Here is a 15,037-nt window from a genome sequence, read left to right on the forward strand (position 1 = left end):
CTGACCCGCTGAGTTACTCCAGCATTTTGTGTCTATCTCCACATTCAACAGTTCATCCTCCCAAATTTCATAGAACTTCAACATGATTCCATCACCATTTACCCATCCCATCCATCAACTGCAGATGTCGCAGTTTTTTGCTCCAATCACTATCTTATTTTGTGACATTGTGTCAGATTTTATTTCATTGCTTCTTAACAAAGGTTTTGGGGATATTATGCTGCACTTGAAGCTATGTTGAACCATATGCTGAAGCTTAATGGGGCATTCATTTTAAAGTGTCATGTAATTATGGAATCCAACAGACTATAATTAGATTTCATAATAAAAATTTATTTTACCACAGTTGTCATCCAAGATGTACAAAAAAACAATACTAAAAGACTATTGTACAACAAATATAACATGAAACAGAGAGACACTGGAGTGAACATTTGGGTATTGGGATATCTACTGCGAATCTTTCATGAGATGAGGAAACTACAAACCTGTCCACCAATTATTTGAGTGGAATGCCATTGTAAAGTAGCAATTTCTGGTATAAATACGTGCAATATTCTCTTAATATGAAAATATACCATTCATAATATCGTTTGTGGCTGTGCAGTATCAAGTTATCGGTTGAGAAACAAAGAACTGCAGATGCCGGTTTACACCAAAGATAGACACAAAGTACTGGAGTGACTCAGTGGGTCAGGCAGCATCTCTGGAGAAGAAGGATGGGTGACGTTTTGGCTCGGGACCTTTTCAGTCTGAAGAAGTGTCCCAATCCGAAAGATCAGCCAACCTTTTACTCCAGAGATGCTGCCTGACCCGCTGAGTTACTTCAGCACTTCGTGTCGATCAAGTTGTCGGTGTGTTATGTTAGGTATCTTTTCAAGTCATATTTATCCAAACCATTACATACAATATCAGACGGCAAGATTTCTGTGACCCCCCTCCCTCCCACAAAACTGCAGTTATATATCCTGAAAAACAATTTAATTATTCCTACTCCATAAAGCAAAGTTTTATTTTGTGAATATTTTGGTATAATTGCATCAATGGTGGTTTGTTTAGAAACTTTTAAGTGTCACCCCCCCACATGTTAAAATAAACGTTATAATTAATTTGCATCTAATAATTTCCATTTAGATCATAAAAACCTGCTACAAATTTAGCTGTAATACAAATATATAATCAAGAAGATTGCAGTTAATCAGAAATCGGTGATAATTATTATTCCTTTTAAAACAGGGCACTGAGATTGTTTGAGATTTTTCAAAGTGAATTGCACCATTGTAACTGGATGTGCACAGTCATAATAAAAAAAAAGGTCGCTGGTTCTCCTTGTTAAGAAAAGTAAAGATGTTTTCGGAGAAAGTTGAATGAACCAGGAATCTGCTTATACACTCCAATAGCTTCTTCGTTTTCTGAAATATTTCTCGTCACCTGCAAAATAGACATATTTTAAACCGTGTGGTTAACATTGTCCATTGCAAACCACATGGGGGTACGCAGACTTCTATTAAAAAAAAATATACGAAAAGCTTTCAAAATGTGTAGGGTGCAACTGCAGATGCTGGTTTAAAGTGAAGACAGACACAAAGTGTTGGAGTAACTCAGTGGGTCAGGCAGCATCTCTGGAGAAAAAGAATAGGTGATGTTTCAGGTCAAGACCCTTCAGACTGAGAGGGAAATGCAAACGATATCTCTCGTTCCCCTTTCTCCTGACTCTCATTGACATTGTCTATGTTTAGAGATACAGCGTGGAAACAGCCCCTTCTGCCCACCGAATCTGTGCTGACTAATCATATCATCATATTGTAGTGGCCTGGCGGAGGCCAGAGAAAAGGCAAGACGCCAGGCAGTGTTTTGTTAGATTGCTTTATTAGGCTGTGAGCTGGTGCCCACAGCGTAGTTCTCCAAGGGATGATCCACGCCTTCCCTTGGTCTGGCTTTTAACTCCTTTCACCTGTCCGTCACGTAACGAGGGGGCTGACCCGAGGAGTGGCCTGATCCGCCACAGGACCCCCCCCCAAGCACCGGAGGTACAAAACGGACAGGAGGGCGCACAAGGCGACCAGCCCGGGTGCGCACCATGACCGGCGCAGGGACCGGCGACTGACCGACAGGTGGAGGGGTCGTAGCAGACACTGGAGGGGGTAGCTTGGATGGGGGGCGACCGCGCGGGCTGGGCTGTGCAACCGGCACCGGCCGATCAATGTCCACGTGTGCCGGCTTCAGCCGTGCGATCGAAACAGTCTCTCTGCGACCCCCCATGTCCAGAACGAATGTGGCCGAGCCGTGTTGTAGGACCCGGAAGGGGCCCTCATCCAAGCTACCCCCTCCAGTGTCTGCTACGACCCCTCCACCTGTCGGCCGAACCTCCTGATAAGGAGTTCTTTCAGGCCCTTATATTTGTCATCCGCGGGGGGTTCATTAAGGTAGGGCTTTACTCGCCTTGCTGTCGCCTGGTCCAGGGCGCCGACGACGTAAAAGTACTTCGTCAAGTCGACGGTTACCCCTCGCACAGCAAACTGTGCCTCTGCCTGCTGAAACCAGACCTCAGGCTCTTCGGTCCACAGGGTCGGGAGTTTGAGGGAGACGGCCTCGAGGTCGGCAGGGCCGAGGGCGGCAGGACCGGGTTGCGCGAGGGCGACAGGACCGGGTTGTCCATTGTTCGACATCACTACTTGTGATGTCCGTCGAGGTCACCAATGTAGTGGCCTGGCGGAGGCCAGAGAAAAGGCAAGACGCCAGGCAGTGTTTTGTTAGATTGCTTTATTAGGCTGTGAGCTGGTGCCCACAGCGTAGTTCTCCAAGGGATGATCCACGCCTTCCCTTGGTCTGGCTTTTAACTCCTTTCACCTGTCCGTCACGTAACGAGGGGGCTGACCCGAGGAGTGGCCTGATCCGCCACAATATCATATCATATATATACAGCCGGAAACAGGCCTTTTCGGCCCTCCAAGTCCGTGCCGCCCAGTGATCCCCGTACATTAACACTATCCTACACCCACTAGGGACAATTTTTACATTTACCCAGCCAATTAACCTACAACCGTACACCAGTTCTATGTTATCCCTGTTTCACATCCTACACACTAAGGACAATTTGCAGAAGCCAATTAACCTACAAACCTTTGGAATGTGGGAGAAAACCGAGGCACCTAGAGAAAACCGAGGCACCTAGAGAAAACCCACGCGGTCAAAGGGAGAACATACAAACTCTGTACACACAGCACCCGTGGTCAGGATTGAACCCAGGTGCTTTAAGGCAGCAACTCTACTGCTGCGCCACTGTGCCATTCTACAAAGGAAAAACTAATTAAAAAAGTTAAATCATATCAACAAATATCTAACACTGGACTGAGAAGACTATCCAGATAAATACATGCAAGCTTAGAAACATCTGGGTCACCAGAATCCGTGTGAACTACAGTATAAATGTCAAGTGGGCTTAAAATAAAAGAACTCACCCTTGTTAGTAACGCTTGTAGGTCTTCTAAATGAGCGTATTCACTGAAGACACGCACTAATGTTTTAATGTACCAAGATCCCTCTTTTTTATCTCGCCAAGACACATAGCCTAAAGGAAGAGTTCAAAAATATCTTTATGATCTATTGCCACATCAAAGCAGAGGGGAAAAATATATATCAAGCCAGTCATGGCATGCAAAAAAAATAAAATAAAAATATATATATATACCCAGTCATGGCCTACAGAAATCATTGGTGATTGTCAAAACTATCACTGCTTATCAAAGGCCCATCAAATAATGGGCCCCAACATTCAGTCCCACTTATCATTGTTGTTCACCACAGTCTCAGCTATTGCAAGCCACTTAATAAGATTCACTAATCATTGTATACACATTCTGAATCTAATAAAAAGTTAAGCTAAAGAGCAACTAAAACAAGATAACTCCAAACGCAGATGTAATTGAATTTACAATCCTCCAATAATGGGGTGGAAATGTTAATGTTTTATACTTTATTCTTAATTGTTTACTGTATGTTTGTGTTGTTACTTGCGAGCGGAGCACCAAGGCACATTCCTTGTATGTGTACATACTTGGCCAATAAACTTATTCAATTCAATTCAATTCAACTCGGAATTGGGACTGGGCTTGGTACCGAACAGGGTCCCTGGGAAGGTAGACACAAAATGCTGGAGTAACTCAGCGGGTCAGGCAGCATCCCGGGAGAGAAGGAATGGGTGACGTTTCGGGCCGAGACCCTTCTTCAGACTTTCCTGCACAGGATCCCTGGGAATACAAGTTACTCCTGCTAGCAAAAATGGGATGTGTTGGTCCAATGGAATCATTTATCACTCATCACTTGTATAAGTGACTTCATCTATGAACTCAGAGGTAGCATTTACATTTTTTTGGATGACACCAAACTCGGTGTATAGTTAATACTGAGGAGGATTGCGTTGGTGAAATTAATAAACTAGGCCGGGTATCTCATTAGCAAATGGCAATTCATATAAATGTCACCCCCATCAAACCATTCTGTCAAAGCATAATAAAACAGCACAAAACACAAAGTGCTGGAGGAACTCAGCGGGTTAGGCAACATCAGTGGAGAACATGGTCATGTGGCGCTTCGGGTCAGGACCTCCTTTAGACTGGTAGTAGTGGGGGGACTGACGGAAAGCTGGAAGAGAGAAGTGGCGGTGGGACAAAGGTTAACACATGATGAGCGTTTGATGGCACTGGGCTTGGACTCGCTGGAGTTTAGAAGGATGAGGGGGGACCTCATTGAAAGGTACTGAACAATGCAAGGCCTGGGTAGAGTGGATGTGGAGAGGGTGTTTCCACTAGTGGGAGAGTCTAGGACCAGAGGGCACAGCCTCAGAATAAAAGGATGTACCTTTGGAAAGGAGAGGAGAAATGTCTTTAGCCAGAGGGTGGTGAATCTGTGGGATTCCTTGCCACAGGCGATGTGAGGTGAGAGATGTACAATGTTGGAGATAGGATTCCTGAAATGGGTTTGGGTGCCAGCATTACTGTTCATTACTACAATAATCAATAAAATCCTGTTAAAAGTAAATATTAGTTCTGTTAAACTGACTAATATATTTCATAGGTAGGTAGCTGATCAAGCCCCAAAATGTGCAATGTTAACATACACTTGGAACTTTATTCCTGACTCATTAACTGGAAAGATGCAAGTACCTGGGAATGTGGAGTATGAAACTAAAATATCACTGGGGGTTGGTAAACTCGATACTGCATCAGGCTCATCCTCTGCTCGATATGGGGTAGCGTCGGTCTGTAAACTGGTGGTTTCAGGGAATTTATCAGGAGCACTGTCCACTTCCTCTGCTGTGTGGAATCCGGTGTCCTTCTGTTCTGCAAGAAAGTTGATGTTTAACTCTAAATTCATGGTTTGATATTTCAGCAAATTTGCATACCTGGATAGAGAATGCAAAAGAGACATTACATCAACTGTCTCCCTTTCTCTCTGCAATCGTTGTTTTTTAATACTCTCCATTTATCTCTGATCTCTATTTCAAAAGTGCACTCACTCCTGATTTCTATGTCGTAGGAAAGACAGTCTTATGGATAGACACAGTGAAATATAAAGAGATCACAAGGCAAAAGAAGACGATGACACAGTAACAGAGAGGAACTGACCAATAAACAGAACCAAAGGGAATTGGATGTGAACATGAAGAAACTTAAATAGAATGGAAAGACAGTGGGATTCTCAGCTAATATGCTAGGAAAAGGACAGTGTTCATAATTTCTATGAAAAAAAGGTAAATAATACTTGACAAACTATGTTTTGATGAAAAAAGACAAAGTGCTGGAGTAACTCAGCGGGCCAGGCAGCATCTCTGGAGAACATGCTTGGGTGACGTTTCAGGACAGGACCCTTCTTCAGACTGAAGGGTCCCGACCTGAAACACCACCCATCCATGTTCTCCATGGTTGCTGACTGACAAGCTGAGTTTGTCCAGCAGTTTGTGTCTTTTTTGTAAACCAGCATCTGCAGATCTTTGTTTCCAAAAGCTTTGCTGAATGTTTTGCCCTGAATAAGGTCACCAGCTGCCCCATTAAGGACCAATTGTAATTGACATGGAGGCACAGTAGCGCAGCGGCAGAGTTGCTGCCTTAAAGTGCCAGGGACCAAGGTTCGATCCTGACTGCACGGAGTTTGTACGTTCTTCCTGTGATCTACGTGGGTTTTCTCCGGGATCTCCGGTTTCCTCACAAGACGTACGGGTTTTTAGGTTAATTGGCTTGGTATAATTATAAATTGTCCCTAGTGTGTGAAGCATAGCGTTAGAGAGTGGTGATCGCTGGTCGGCGTTGACTCAGTGGGCCTTAGGGCCCGTTTCCGTATCTCTAACTAAACTCAACTAAACTAATTATTTTAATGCTGCCAAATGGTAACCTAATTAGATAACTCAGCACTTACCTCCACCACAAGCTTGAATGAAGAATATTTTGGGCTTTTCGCGCAGTGTTGGACTGTGCAAACCATCAAAGTAGCTGACAATCTGTTGAACTGGTATTGGGGGAGCTCCATCCGCTCCGTAGATTGCACCGGGAAATTGTCGATGTGGTGCCTGAGTACAGAAACAAATGTACAACTTTCAACATTATCACAGCACAATAAGCACACAACTCCAAAAATGTGGCTAATACTGTTACTCGTAAATTATTCACTCATTCTCCCCTAATGCTGTTGTAAAAGGAATTATTTATAAACAATATTTACCACTTAAACATGAACATACCAGCCTTGGAGGACATCTACAACACACGATGCCTCAGAAAAGCCACCAGTATTCACAAAGACTCCTCACACCCCTACAATAGTCTGTTCGAAATTCTACCATCGGGCAGATGCTACAAGGCCTTCTACGCCCGCACCTCCAGACTCAGGAACAGCTTCATCCCCAGAGCCATAGCTGCTATGAACCGGTCCTGCTGAGCCGGATGGTCACATCGCACAGTGAACCGGCACAGACCTACTTGAACTTTATTCTGTTTTAAAACTGTTCATAATTTTGTTTCACTGGGTTGTATAAATTTATACTGATTAGCTATTTAATTTATTGCATCGTATGGGAGGCGCATTCCCAATCTCGTTGTACCCCTGTACAATGACAATAAAGATATATTGTATTGTATTGTATAACCAATGGAATGAAAATCTTTTGCTTGATGGCTGCACTGTAAACTTATTTGAAGAGTAAACGAGGATGGGAGTTGTGAGATGTTTAGAATAGCAAGGGTGTTGTAATGGAGGATGCCTTCTGCTGTTGGAGTAAGATACCTTGATGGAGTGAGGTAGAGTGGAGCTTCACTCACTGTTGCCTAAATTGTAGCTGAAATGGCAGTGCATCACAAGGACCTGCAATCAGAAAGCTTCCCATTCTCAGTTCAAATATTCAGCAGCCAATGAGGATAAACGTTTACAAAAAAGCAAATAGAAAGAAAGTTCTGCAGTTAGATTGATGATCATACTTATTGGTCAAATAGATGAATATGCCATTCATTACTGTTTGTTTCCCCTCGTTTGGTGTGTCTCTGATTTCCCACTTTGTCCATTCCATCTAAAGAATGACCTTCTCCCTGCTCCTAGTAGGAAAGAAAACTGCTGATGCTGGTTTAAATCGAAGGTAGACACAAAATGCTGGAATAACTCAGCGGGTCAGGCAGCATCTCTGGAAAGAAGGAATGGGTGATGTTTCGGGTCGGGTCTGAAGAAGGGTCTCGATACGAAACGTCACCCATTCATTCTCTCCAGAGATTCTCCCTGCTCCTGTCGGCAGAAGGTACAAAAGCATGAAAGCACGCACTACCAAACTCAGGAACAGTTTCTCCCCCTTTGTTATTAGGCTTCTGAATTGTCCTCTTATAAGCTAGGGTACGGTCTGATTCACCTCGACCACATCGAGGACATTGGAGTTTGTCTGAGGAACTGATGTGCTACAAGGCACTACAATGCTGAGAACTATATCCTGCACTCTGTATCTTCCCCTTTGCTCCACCTACTGTACTTGAGTTTGAACTCATTGAATCTATGCATCTAAAATGAAGCTTTTCAATGCACCCCAGTACACGTGACAATAATAAGCTGAACTAAACTATATATGGTATATCCAATTTGTTTGGATAGCATGCAAAACAAAGCTTTTCACTGTACCTCGGTACATATGACAATAACAAACCTAAGCCTATGTTATCCATTGTTTACCGCCCATGTTATCTATTGTTTACCTGCATAGGTGAGAATGCAGCCGAACTCAGCTCTGACAAATATATTGGGGGGATATACCAGGGAGAACTGAGCTCCAACCTCTTTGTGTTATCTTGGCTGGAATTTTTCATAATGGACACGTCCCTCTTTTACAGACACAAAATGTGCGGCACGGTGGCGCAGCGGTAGAGTTGTTGCCTTACAGCGAATGCAGCGCCGGAGACTCAGGTTCGATCCTGACTACGGGCGCCGTCTGTACGGAGTTTGTACGTTCTCCCTGTGACCTGTGTGGGTTTTCTCCGAGATCTTCGGTTTCCTCCCACACTCCAAAGACGTACAGGTATGTAGGTTAATTGACTGGGTAAATGTTTTTTTTTAAATTGTCCCTAGTGTGTGTAGGATAGTGTTAATGTGCGGGGATCGCTGGGCGGCGCGGACTCGGTGGGCCGAAGGGCCTGTTTCCGAGCTGTATCTCTAAATCTAAAAAAATCTAAATCTAAAAAAAAATGCTGGAGTAACTGAGTGGGACAGGCAGCATCTCTGGAGAGAAGGAATGGGTGACGTTTCATATCGACACCCTTCTCCAGAGATGCTCCAGCATTTTGTGTCTAACTTTGGTGTAAACCAGCATCTGTAGTTATATAGATCTCTTTTATCATCTTTTCAATTAAAAAAAACCCAAGATACTCTTCTGAAATAATAATCTTCGATGAGTAACAGCTGAAAGTTTAGGATACACGATTTTGGTTGAAATATAATGAAGTGGGAATTCGAATCAATATAGGAAAAATAGTTCTCCAAATGTTAATCTTTCCTCTGGTCATTAATAGATATGAACAATCATGGTATCTATTTCCTGTGTTATCATCTCCAGCCTTTGTGACCATCTCGACCTTCTCTCCCCCCCCATCCTAACTCATTTGTCGATCAACCCCTCTGCTCCTGGAGGGAACAGCCATTTGCTAGCTCTTGCCCCAGCCTTTCCCCTCACCTCTTTCTACCAAACATCTTACCTCTATTCAGAAGAATGACCCCAACCCGAAAGGCAATCTGTCCATATCCCTCCAGAGACACTCCCTGACCCGTTCCTCCAGCTGTTTGGTTTTTGCTCATCCATTTCCAATGTTCGGTTTTTAATTCTGGTCTTTCAAAATGTTTTACGTAAGGGTTTACACTTACCTTGTGGGTGACTCTGTCCTTTGCAGCAATAATAAAGAAATTACAACTTCAGATGTGCGGGAAGCATTTCATCACAGTGGATTTTATAATTAAGTTATGCAAAAAGGTTAAGAAATCAATATTTCACACAATAATTGTCATAAGTTATAGGAGCAGAATTAGTCCATTTGGCCCATCAAGCCTAGACTGCCATTCAATCATGGCTCATCTATCCTTCCCCCTCAACCCCATTCTCCTGCCTTCTCCCCACAACCCCTGACACCCTTAATAAACAAGAATCTGTCAATCTCAGCCTTAAAAATATTAACTTGGCCTTCCAAGTTATTCCAAACCAAGATTTCTAAGTCAGACTCAGCAAGAATGCAACAATAAAGCTGACGCAGGAGGTAGATAGTTGTTAATTGATAATGGAACCAAGGAGAAAAGCGGCATAACACACAGACAGAGATGAAACGAAAACATGGAACTAAATTATGCCATTGAACAATCATGCTACTGAGGTCCATGTCAGGACTCACCTCATTGCCGTGAGAAAGAATAACTACAACACAACAATCAAAATGTGCATGGTTCGTCCGTGCCAGGCTTCTCAGTTCCTCCAATATAAGCTGTAAAAAAAACCCGAGATAAATTATTAAGGAAATAACAATCCCAACAAACTGTTGAATGACAATGCAAAGTGGCCAGGAGAAAAATGAAAAGGAAAAGCAACAGGTCCTTCTCAAAGCAAAGCACAAAGTGCTGGACTAACTTAGCAGGTCAGGCAGCATATGTGGAGGGAATGGATAGGGGACGTTTCAGGTTGGGACCCTTCTTCAGTCTGATTCTTAAACTGTGACCCCTGGTTCTGGACTCCCCCAACATCGGGAACATTTTTCCTGCATCTGGCCTGTCCAATCCTTGGAGATCCCCTCTCATCCTTTTAAATTCCAGTGATTAATGTTTAAGTTTGGAAATACTCACTTGTTTGGTCAAATTCTTTCGAACAATAATTTTAAAGCACAGCTTCTCAAAGAGATTTTGGACATTTTCGCAATCAACGTCAGAGCCCATGCGAGGTTTCAAACCGCTGTTTGGATCGAAGTCCACATTGTTGATGATCAAACAATACCCTCGAGGACTGGCCTCCATTTTGTAAACCTAGAAGTAAACAACGGGAAAAAGTGCACTAAATTCTGTGCTGTAAATTCTGATAACGAAGGCAAATGCTGAAAAAAGAAAAGTAATTTCCAGCCATTGTAGGCACTTCTTGTTAATTTGACGTGTTTTGTTTCACAGAAATATAAACTAATGTAATCATTAACTTTCAGAAAAATCCAATGAGTATTCTGATAGATATTTTTCAGAAAAATTAAGTGATTTGGTTGACAAGGAAAATATGGCCACGCAAGGAAAAACTTTTTCACCCAGAGTTGTGAATCTGTGGAATTCTCTGCCTCAGAAGGCAGTGGAGGCCAATTCTCTGGATGCTTTCAAGTTAATAAATAGACTACATTAGCAGAAAAATAATAGCAATTTCAATAAAAACATATATCTTTCACGAGCAGGAAATCAAAGATATAAACCGTAAGGGGGAATCAGCCACTGTCCGTCACCATCAGCTGCAATAGATATATTGATACACTACTTGGCTTCAACAATGTACTTAAATTGCAGCAGTAGACAATTAATACTCTCAGGAATGGTGTAAATAATCTTTAATCAATCAAGCACCACACTGCTGAAACTTAGTTTAGTTTAGAGATACAGTGTGGAAACAGACCCTTCGGCCCACCGAGTCTGCTCCGACCAGCGATCCCCGCACAGTTGCTCCAGTTTCCTCCTACATCCCAAGATGTGTGGGTTTGAACATTAATTGGCCGCTGTAAATTGCCCCCCAATGTGTAGGGAATGGAACTAGTGTGAAAGGGTGATCGATGGTCGGCGTTGACTCGGTGGGCCAAAGGGCTTGTTTCCATGATGTATCGCTAAAACTAAAACAGTAGGAGCAATTTACTCTAAATTTAAACCAATCCAAATTATTGGTCCCGGGGAGCCACCCGCCGAACAGCCGCAACGCCGCCAACCACAACAACGACCGGAACTCGCCCCAGTAGGCCCGACGCGTCCCACAGGCCTCCCAGGGAGCTGCGGTGAAGCCGGGCGGTGAGGCCTGTCTGGGGCGAAGGAGCCTCCACGGTGGCGGCGATGGGAGCCTCGGTGGTGGCAGCGGGTGCCTCAACAGCAATGTGGGCCTGGGCAGCAACGGGGGCCTCGCGGTCAATGAGTGTGTGGGGGGGGGGAAGACAATGGGGACCCGGCGTGGGGAGACCGCCGAGAGGGACAGTGGGAGAACAAAGGGGGACCCAGTATGGGGGGGGGGGGCACTCTAGTTTAGAATCCTCTGCCCAGGGGAGAAGAAGTCTGTGTTTGTTTGTCTGTTCATTTGTTCCGGTGAAGACGCTGTGCACACGGCAGCCAGCCAACAGTCGCTTGTCTTTTTCTTTTTGTTTTCACATTTAATTTCAAGTTTTCGTGTACCTTGTGTGTTGTGACTGTCGGCAGAACAATTTCCCTCCGGGGATGAATAACGTTTTATCGTATCGTATTAAAACTATTACCTTCCACATCACTCAATACCATTTAGAAATTAAAAATAGGAGTAAATATCTTGTTTTGATGATGATTTAAATACTCACAATGTCATACTTTTGTGCTGTGTTAGTTGGTTCTCTTGGACCCAAGAAATCAGGATCCGTACCTGTGAAATAAGGATAGTTATCATGATACAGCTCCCTCCGTGTAAAGATTCCCCGCCAAGTCACCACAGCTGTGATTTAAAACTGATTCCTATTTAACATTAGACTCCCCATTTGTCGCTGTTCGTCTGTACTCTACGCCCTCGCCACACTTATCATATCATCATATCATATATATACAGCCGGAAACAGGCCTTTTCGGCCCACCAAGTCCGTGCCGCCCAACGATCCCCGTACATTAACACTATCCTACACCCACTAGGGACAATTTTTACATTTACCCAGCCAATTAACCTACATACCTGTACGTCTTTGGAGTGTGGGAGGAAACCGAAGATCTCGGAGAAAACCCACGCAGGTCACGGGGAGAACGTACAAACTCCTTACACTTCATATTCTTATTTCCAGAAAACCCTTAATTATTTCCCTTGACGAGACTTTGTTTTCACAAATCGATCAAAATTCTGCTTCTTGTACTTTGAAGATGTTACCTGTTTCCCTTTCTGCATGAATGTTTCCAGCATTTTGTTTTATTTCTGCACATTCAAATTTATTCCACGGCAGACACAAAATACTTCAGATAGTCCCTGCTTTCCCTCTCTATCCCCTCCCCATTCCCAGTTCTCCCACCAGTCTTCTTGTCTCCGACTACATCCTATCTTTGTCCCGCCCCCTCCCCGACATCAGTCTGAAGAAGGGTCTGGACCCAAAACGTCACCCATTCCTTCTCTCCAAAGATGCTGGCTGTCCCGCTGAGTTACTCCAGCATTTTGTGTCTGCCTTCGGTTTAAACCAGCATCTGCAGTTTATTTTCCCCTACATAGCTTCCCTACCATTAATGAGAGGTTCATTAACGCCTACAATTCCCAGGATTCTTTCTATTTCTCTTCTCAAACAAAGGAACAACATCAGCTACTCTTCAGTCTACCGGGACCTCGCCTGTGGGTAAGGAAGATGCAAAGATTTTCTTTGAGACTCCCAAAGTCTCTTCTCTTGCTTCTCTTAATAACCTGGGATAAAACCCACCAAGTGCCCAGAACACAATTAAACAATCCAAGTAATTGGTTTCTTAAAGATGCAGAACCAAATTCCTTAAGATTCTTTACTTACATTGGACTGGGTCATCAGTCTGTCTGTCTTGCTGCTCGGGTCTGTATCCTTCCACTGGCTCGACTGGTTTAACAAAGATGGAGGAGCTGGGTTGGAAGGAGAGTCCCTTTCCCAGTAAATCCGCAAGATTATGTTGTTTCATTTCCTTCAGACTTTCCAAAAAAGCTGGGAATGCTCTTGTCCCACGAGTCTGCAGATCCGTTATCAACTGTCGTGCCTGGTCTCTGCGTGTCCCTGAATTCTACAGTCAAAGAAAATTCTAACAATCAATTTATGACCATGTTGTTTTGAGAGATTAGCATGAAAACAGGCCATTCAAATCAAGTTTATTTGTCACATGCACATACACGATGTGCAGTGAAATGATAGTGGCATTGCCTGCGGATTGTGCACAAAAAAGAATTACAGTTACAGTATATAAATAAAAGTTAATACAGAGAAGACAACATTTAGTCCCTGGAGTCCACATCTATCACCCATTCACACTAGTTCTATGTTATCCCATTTCCCCATCCACTCCTTACACCAGGGGCAATTTACAGACGCTGATTAACATCTTTGGGATGTGGGAGCAAACTGGAGCACCTGGAGGAAAGTGCTAGCAAGTGATTGGTGGATCTATCTCTCTCTCTCTGCATCCCTCCCCCACCCTAGTTCTCTGACCAGTTTCACTGTCCTCCTGATTAATTTTACTGATTGTTTGCCTCGTTGTCACTTTCCCCTCAGCCAACAATGAACCATTCGACATATCCTTGATAACCATCTGCTTTGATCTGTCATTTTCACACCACGTTGCTGCAGACTGATTGTAGAAGGGAGGAAGAAAGTTGGAAAAGCGAGATGCGGGCAGGACAAAGTCAGGCGAGTGATGGGTGTGGAGGAAGGAACTGCAGATGCTGGTTTACACAAAAGGGTTAGACAGACACAGAGTGCTGGAATAACTCAGCGGGTCAGGCAGCATCTCTGGAGAGAAGGAATGGGTGACGTTTTGGGTCGAGACCCTTCTTCAGACATTAAATTGATGTTTAATACAGCTGGATAGCTTACAATGGTTATTTTATGAGAGTCAGGGGAGAGGGAAACTGGGGAATATGGAAAGGTACAAAGATAATGTAAAGTCGAAGAAAATATCTGCAGATGCTGGTACAAATCGAAAGTATTTATTTCACAAAATGCTGGAGGAACTCAGGTCAGGCAGCATCTCTGGAATGGGTGAAGAGAATGTAAAGTGTGAAAAGGACAGATCAAAGCAGACGCTGGTGAAAGGAAATGTTGACTGGTTCAATGATAGGTGGATCTGCAACGCTGGAGTGTTTTATTTATTTATTTAGCAATAGCAACTGAGGCCAGAGACTATCTTATTCCTGTCGATCACCCCGAATGCCCCGAGAAATGAAGCGGTTAAGGGAGCGGGGAGAGCCGGTGAAAGCTGCCGGTGACCCCAGCCCCTCTCCGGGCCCGGTGCCCAGCTCCCCCTCCCTCTCACACCTGCACTTCCTCCACCATGTCCTCGGTGAAAATGCCTTTCGCCAGCAGTCGGCTGTAGAGGAGTTCGGGTCGCAGGCCGGTCACCAGCGCGACGCGGTGTTTCTGCAGCAATCTTCTATGGCTCTCTTCCATCTTGGCGATGCGCCCCCGAACTGCCCGGGGACCGGGTCTTGACCCGCTCAAGATGGCTGCGCGGCTATGACCCACTCAAGATGGCTGCGCGGCTGTGACCCGCTCAAGATGGCTGCGATGCGTTGACCCGCTCAAGATGGCTGCACGGTTGTGACCCACTCAAGATGGCTGCGCGGCTGTGACCC

The 15,037-nt window shown here is 44.3% G+C and overlaps 1 protein-coding gene across 2 annotated transcripts; it reads right to left on the bottom strand.

Annotated features, from left to right (window-relative positions):
* Nucleotides 1-342: 342 nt before the first annotated feature.
* On the bottom strand, nucleotides 343-14,858 carry casp9 (caspase 9, apoptosis-related cysteine peptidase). 2 transcript variants are annotated; one of them, XM_078425653.1, is made up of 10 exons: nucleotides 14,721-14,858; nucleotides 13,233-13,473; nucleotides 12,063-12,124; nucleotides 10,348-10,524; nucleotides 9,903-9,992; nucleotides 9,385-9,402; nucleotides 6,415-6,565; nucleotides 5,166-5,342; nucleotides 3,462-3,571; nucleotides 343-1,431 (listed from the first exon to the last, which is right to left on the bottom strand). In XM_078425653.1, exons 1-10 carry the CDS (start codon nucleotides 14,850-14,852, stop codon nucleotides 1,333-1,335), a joined length of 1,257 nt encoding a protein of 418 aa, XP_078281779.1. In that variant the 5' UTR covers nucleotides 14,853-14,858; the 3' UTR covers nucleotides 343-1,332. The 2 variants fall into 2 exon arrangements, with proteins under 2 accessions (XP_078281779.1, XP_078281780.1); XM_078425654.1 differs by lacking the exon at nucleotides 9,385-9,402.
* Between the last annotated feature and the right edge of the window lie 179 nt (nucleotides 14,859-15,037).

This window comes from Rhinoraja longicauda, chromosome 30 (assembly GCF_053455715.1).
Source record: "Rhinoraja longicauda isolate Sanriku21f chromosome 30, sRhiLon1.1, whole genome shotgun sequence".
Lineage (NCBI taxonomy): Eukaryota > Metazoa > Chordata > Chondrichthyes > Rajiformes > Arhynchobatidae > Rhinoraja > Rhinoraja longicauda.

Bases quoted from the DNA above. Each gene is read 5' to 3' on its own strand.
- casp9 (XM_078425653.1), bottom strand. From the start codon at position 14,852: ATGGAAGAGAGCCATAGAAGATTGCTGCAGAAACACCGCGTCGCGCTG. The intron at 12,125-13,232 runs GTAAGTAAAGAA...CTTATTTCACAG, and splicing joins GACTGATGACCCAGTCCAAT to GTACGGATCCTGATTTCTTG. The intron at 5,343-6,414 runs GTAAGTGCTGAG...ACTTTCTTGCAG, and splicing joins CATTCAAGCTTGTGGTGGAG to AACAGAAGGACACCGGATTC.